The 6,362-nt window shown below is 41.4% G+C and overlaps 1 protein-coding gene across 1 annotated transcript; it reads right to left on the reverse strand.

Annotated features, from left to right (window-relative positions):
* Nucleotides 1-660: 660 nt before the first annotated feature.
* ssna1 (Sjogren syndrome nuclear autoantigen 1) lies at nt 661-3,282 on the reverse strand. The gene is made up of 3 exons (XM_031739040.2): nt 3,010-3,282; nt 1,809-2,008; nt 661-893 (listed from the first exon to the last, which is right to left on the reverse strand). Exons 1-3 carry the CDS (start codon nt 3,059-3,061, stop codon nt 801-803), a joined length of 345 nt encoding a protein of 114 aa, XP_031594900.1. The 5' UTR covers nt 3,062-3,282; the 3' UTR covers nt 661-800.
* Nucleotides 3,283-6,362: the final 3,080 nt, after the last annotated feature.

The raw sequence follows: 6,362 nt of genomic DNA on the forward strand, positions 1-6,362 counted from the left end.
TTTGGGAATGTCTGATGGGGAAAAATAAGCTCAAATCCCTTAAGAAAAAAAACAAACAAAAAAAAACTGTCAGAAATCTCAGTTCTAAAGTGGTGGATGACCCACATGGGAACAAACATTTTTATACACAACAAAACAAGGATATTAATCTAGAACACAAATAGGAAGGAAAAAAACCTCAGTGGGTAGAAGAAGCCCTTTTGGAGCCATGCAAACAGAATAAATGTGACAAAAGGTCCACTAAAGAGGCGACAGCGTCCCCCCCCCCCCAAAAAAAAGGGGGGGGAATTGTTTGGTGAACTGAGTAGAAACCATCGCGCTCTCCTCAACTTGCACAGGTAGTCTTCCTCCCCTCACCCCAACTGGTCATGGCAGAGTGTGGAGGAGATCCCAGGAGTCACCACGCTACTTGACATTGGCATTCACCAGCAATATGCTTTCCCAAAATACCCATTGACCCACTGCCAAACCCATCACGTGTCATACGGTGTGAAGTCTGCCACGGCATCTCCAGACTCTTTCAGGTCTGTCACTGACAGACCTGCCACTGCTGGTGGTCTCTGGAAAATGCCAATTAAGCTGAATGAGAACCAAGGAGTCCTGGCCTATGCCTCTCACTCAACAAGCAAAACAAACAAATTGGAGTTTTAACACAAAAAAAATGTTAGGAAATACATTTATTGAATCCAGAAACTTACAACAAAGGTTTAAATATATTAAAAATTAGTCCAAAGTGGGGAATAAACTGCCTCAGAAGCCACAGTCAGGTGAGGTCAGGTGCACAGTTTTGCTCCTGGCCTTCAGTGCTCCGTCCTCCGAGGCTCCGTGGCTTTACTGAGGTTTCCTGCCTCCTGCTTTAGGACGCTCAGGAGAGACTGGGAGCTCTCCAATATCTGCAGGAGTTAAAACAAAAACAAAACAACATGAACTAACTTGTGCAGAAACTCAGAGGAAGTGTGGCGTGCACTTTAGAAGCAATTAAAGAAGGGGTCCAGGCTTGGCCGACTTGTTGTTTTTTAATCAGAGCAGCTCAGGAGTGTTTGTTTACAGTGATTAAGTGAGAGCACAAAGGGAGTTCAGCGTCAGCAGGTGGGATCTTACTGACATCCAGTACAGCAGCCAAAAGCTTCTGTGGCCATACCCAACTTTTAATTAGTTCTTGAATCAACGCTTGAGACTAAGAGGTTTTCTGGTTGATGCTGACAGTCCAACAAACAGCTATTGTTTTAGCATCTTATAACCACTGATCCATTACTCATGCACTAATAAAAGTATCCCACCCCCCACCCCCGCCTCTCCTTCCTCCGAACGTCTGCAGCTGGTATTACCCAGCAAACTTGGGTGAGAAGCAGTTGTGGTATGAGGCTGTTGTGCCAAAAATTACTTGCTATTTTGAGTTAGAAAGAACATTTCTGTCACAAGATAGAAGCAGCCATGGTGCGACTACATAAGATCCTTTATATTACAAAGACCCTACAATCAGACGACCTCCTATCAGCAAGCACTTGGCAACAGTGGGAAGGAAAAACTCCCTTTTAACAGGAAGAAACCTCCGTATAATGCAAAATAATATATAATACAGAACATCAATCAACATGGAAATTCTTGCTGGACTGTAATGATACTTTTTTGGTGTTATGCAGAGCTCCGTTTGTTCTCCATTCACCATGCACCTGTTATGTGATATTGATTAACTGTGCAGAAGAGCCACATGAATTTCAATTTTTTTTTTATTTTGCCTTTATAAATACCTGTGTAAACAAACAGTCAACATATGAAAACCACTGCAGGCTCGGTCATTGACGCACCTTGGTGTATGCAGCCTCCGTCTCGGCGATGGTGCGGTCGAAGGTGGCGCGTGCAGCGAGTCTCTGGGTCAGGCTCTCATTGACTCGGCTCAGCTTCTCCGAGAGGACACGGATGTCATGCTGCAGCCGCTCCTTTTCCTCTTCCTCTTGCTTGATCTGTCGGTTCAGCTCATCCCGCTTCGAGCAAAGCTCCTCGATACCTGATCGGGAGGGAAAGGTGGGATTAAACTAGAGCCTCAGTAGATCTCCTCGGGACTCAGACAGATGATTTCTGCCATAATTACGCAGCCCAAACACAGACATGGATATAGTAAACAGAAAACAAGGGAAACCTTCACAGTGATCTGAAATTAAACACACTTATTAGGTAAACAACAGTAAAATACTGGTCTTAAATTTCATTTGTGTGGGTGAAATGGCTTAGCCACTTGCAGGTTAGTCGCTATCAATACCAGGACTAAAAAAGTAGGATTAGTGCTTCCCTAATTCCAGCAGACCAGAAACAGATTAACCAACACCTGACAAGTGACAAGCTTCAGCTTCACCGGGCTTTTATCTTCTAATACTTTTGAGAGAAGAAGAAAAAGTGTCACATGGACATACAGCTAAACTGCAGCAAGCACTCAGAGCTGATACCTGTTAACACCATTCGCGCCAGTGCGGAGTGCGGAGTGCAAAGGGTTAAAGGTGATCTGAGGAGGTTAATCAGATTATTAGGCGAGGTGCAGCATCACAGGTTAACCTCTCAAAAAAGCACTTATTTTCAGTTTTAGACAAAATTACAGGCAGCAAACTTTGCTTTAACACAAGGGTGTCAACATTGCAGGCTGGGGGCCAGAACCGGCTCCCCAAAGGATCAACTCCGGCCCGCAGAATAGCTCATTAAAATAAAACCAATATGACAAGACAAACCAGCTGAATAAAAATGCTACAAATTACACATAAGGAGGACACAATAAACTTTAACACAAGAAGGAAATCCGAGTATTGTTCTCTGGTGACAGTGCAGGCTACAATATGCTTGGTCTACATATTCTCTTGTGAAATTAAAGCGCGATAGTCATTTAATAGGCAAAACCAAGAGGAAAATATGCGTAATTCATATATTAACCAGTAATTATACTATAATTTAAATTTAAACCGCTAACACTGTTATGCTAATCAGTCTAATGTGTTATTGACAGTAAATAGGCTCACTCACATTTGACCAGCTCGTTGTTGTAGGTCTGCAGAGCTGCAGCTTGTTGGGTCATGTCGAATTTTAGGTCAACCTTCACCGGATTATATCTGACTTTAAACGCGAGGTACTCGGTCGGCTAGCTCGTCATCTATCCCTAGGACCTAAACAAGCCGGGGTGGGCCAAATATTCAGCACTGTTTATTCAGCAAACCTTATGAAAGCAGAGCCCGTACATGGCGAGTTTCCCAGACAACTCAAACCCAGGAGGAACTACCGGACACCCAACCAGAGACGACAACTTGGAAGAGAGTCCACTTCCTGTTAAAAACATTGTGTGGAAATGAACTGGAGTTTAGAAGGTTGCCAGCAGATGGCGCACACGACCAAGACCTTAGGGAATAGGAGTAATTATAACGAAACAGCTAAAGCAATCGTTTGCAAATGCTTCTACATAAACAGCCAAAATGTTATTTTAGTTTTGTTCTCCAAAGCAATAATAATGAATTCGAAATTATATAATATCGACTCGTTACTGGAACCATCTCATGAGCGCCCCCTATCAAACCAGAAGTCGATAGAGTGAGAGTTCTTATATTAAGAGATATCTGACTTTCTTCTCCACTGTGTTTAACACCGATAATGTCCGGCTTGCGCCCTCTGGCGGATAACAAAACCTACTATTAAATTAAGTTGCTGTTAAGGATTATCCAGACATCCAGTACTAGAACAATCCAGAGTACACATCTGGAGAAAGTAAAAATATTGGCTGCTGTCAGTGCTACCCCACAGCCTCCTAGCAGATATACCTGTGGTATCAGTTTCAAAATACTGCATCACCTGAAGTGATCACACTTACAAGATTTTCATAAAACTTGACCACTGACCTTGAGTAGATCTTTAGTAGATCTATGGTATAAATTTAAAACTGCTATGTCGTCTAGTTCTCATGTTTTCGGATTCACGACGTTTGGGAGATTTCTCAGCAGCTGCTACTGAGAAAGAAGCTATATTACTGAGTACATGACAGACAGGAAGCAGTATGTGAGGGTGTCCAGTGCTCTGTCTGACTGGTGCAGCACAGGAAAAGAAAAAAATCCTCTATAGCGATGTGCGAGACTGATAAAGTCAAACAGAAAATGATTATTTAAAGTTATTGCTGCTAAAGGTGGCCCTACAAGTCACTGAATCAGTGTTTTTCACACACTGCTTCTGCATTTTAGGTTTTATTAAATAAATGATGACATGTTGTAACATTTCACACGTTACTGTTCAACTCAGGTTTTATTTTAATAATTTTAGATTTGCAGTTTGCCTACCGGTCTGAAATTGGTGTCGAATTAGGGTGGATGACGCTGTCATGTACCTGTTGCAGCAATCCCTCACATACCACAGTATGTGAGGCTTCATGACTGTGTGTCCGACGTGGTAACCTGCAGCACGCGGGGCACCACAGGGCACGGTTTTCTCACCCTTCTTGTTCAGCCTGTAAACTTCTGACTTCTATTATAATTCAGACCATTGCCACCTACAAAAGTTCTCCGATGTTATGGCCATCATCAGATGCGTATCAGATGGAAACGATCAGAAATACAGGAGGGTCATCAGTGACTTTGTCGGCTGGTGTGAGACCAATGCTCTCCAAATCAACGCTAGTAAGATGAAGGCGATGTACATAGACTTCAGGAGGAAGTCACCCCCTACAACACTGGTGAACATCCAGGGAAAAGACATTGAGACAGTGGACTCATACAAGTACCTGTGTGTTAACCTCAACAACAAACTGGACTGGACTACAAATACAGACGGCCTGTATAAAAAGGGCCAGAGTCAACTCCACCTGCTGAGGAGATTTTATGACACTGTGGTAGTATCCACCTTTTTCTATGCAGTGGCCTGCTGGGGGAGTGGATGCACAAACAGGGACAGGAGGAGCAGGATTGGCAAACTGGTGCGGAGGTCTAGCTCTGTGCTGGGATGTCCTCTGGAGTCTGTGGAGGTGGTGGGTGGGAGGAGGATGCTAGTAAAGCTGACATCCATCATGAACAACACACATCACCCTCTGCATGAGTCTGGGAGTGCGCTGAGCAGCTCCTTTAGTCAGAGACTGAAACACCCTCACTGCAGGAAGGAGTGCTTTTGCAGATCATTCATCCCGACAGCAGTTAGACTCCATAACTCCTCCTCATGATGTCATGATCATGCATCTTATATATGTATGGACGTGTGCATGTATATGTGTATGTATATATATATATATGTGTATATTTAGTGTGTATGGATGTATGTGTATTTCTATTTCTTGACTTTATATTCTTGGTATACTCTGCATTCATCTGCTATTAGTACCTGAGCTGTGGTAATGCACAAATTTCCCCACCGTGGGATCAATAAAGTCTTATCTTATCTGATTTTTTAAAGTTTTAAATTAGCTTTGCAACTTTTTAAATAAAATTTCTGACTTTGTTCTCATAACTTTGAGAGCTTTTCTTGTGTTTTATCCTATTGACAGTTTTTCCTCATACATTTTTCAATTTGTCCTTCTTTGCCCCTTGTTTTGTCCTTCATAGCCTCTAAGAGTCTAAGATAAGATAAGATAACCTTTATTAGTCCCACAAGTGGGAAAATTTGTTTTGTTAAAGCAGAAAGTGGACAGTGCAAAGTTACAGTAGCAAAAATTAAGAAAACACACTGGAATAGGATACGATAATAAGAATAAGATACTGTACACAATAGAATAGAATAAAATGCTATATACAACAGAATAAAGTACAATGTTGTCAGAAAAAGAGAATTGCGCTTAGTGTTATTGCACATGTGTGGATGTGTGTGTTTGGTCAGCTGCAAAGTCTTTGTTGTGGAGTACAGAAACCTTTCAAAAGCAGAATGTTTAATAAGCATGATTTGTACGTTTTATTCCTAGAAATTTGCAACTTTTCCCTTGTTTTCCCCAAATTTAGTAAATTTGCCATTTTTTCCTAGTAAATGTGTGACTTTGTATTGTAATTCTTTCTTTGTTAATTTATTTTCTAAATTTTTGTTCTAAATTTTGGTAACCGTTTCCATTTTGTCTTCGTAAATATTTAATTAAAAAATTTCCATCTAAATTTGCAAAAAAAAAATAGTTGTTGTTCTCAGAAATTTGAGAGCTTTTCCTTGTATATTTCCAAATTTTGTTCTGGGAAATTTGCCGTTTTTTCCCCATAAATTGTTCGACTTGCCCTCGTTTGTATGGAGTTAAATCAGGGCCATAATGTTTGTTTAGTTAAAAAAAAATTTGAAATCGAAAATATGTAAACTCATTTTGTCCTTCGTAGCCGTTGATACCCCGTCTTAGTACAGAAGCTCTTCAAAAGCAGCCTTCAGGTGTGGCTTTT

This window comes from Oreochromis aureus, linkage group 7 (genome assembly GCF_013358895.1).
Source record: "Oreochromis aureus strain Israel breed Guangdong linkage group 7, ZZ_aureus, whole genome shotgun sequence".
Lineage (NCBI taxonomy): Eukaryota > Metazoa > Chordata > Actinopteri > Cichliformes > Cichlidae > Oreochromis > Oreochromis aureus.

Bases quoted from the DNA above. Each gene is read 5' to 3' on its own strand.
- ssna1 (XM_031739040.2), bottom strand. From the start codon at position 3,061: ATGACCCAACAAGCTGCAGCTCTGCAGACCTACAACAACGAGCTGGTC. The intron at 2,009-3,009 runs GTGAGTGAGCCT...CCTCCCGATCAG, and splicing joins CAACAACGAGCTGGTCAAAT to GTATCGAGGAGCTTTGCTCG. The intron at 894-1,808 runs GTGCGTCAATGA...TAACTCCTGCAG, and splicing joins CGGAGGCTGCATACACCAAG to ATATTGGAGAGCTCCCAGTC.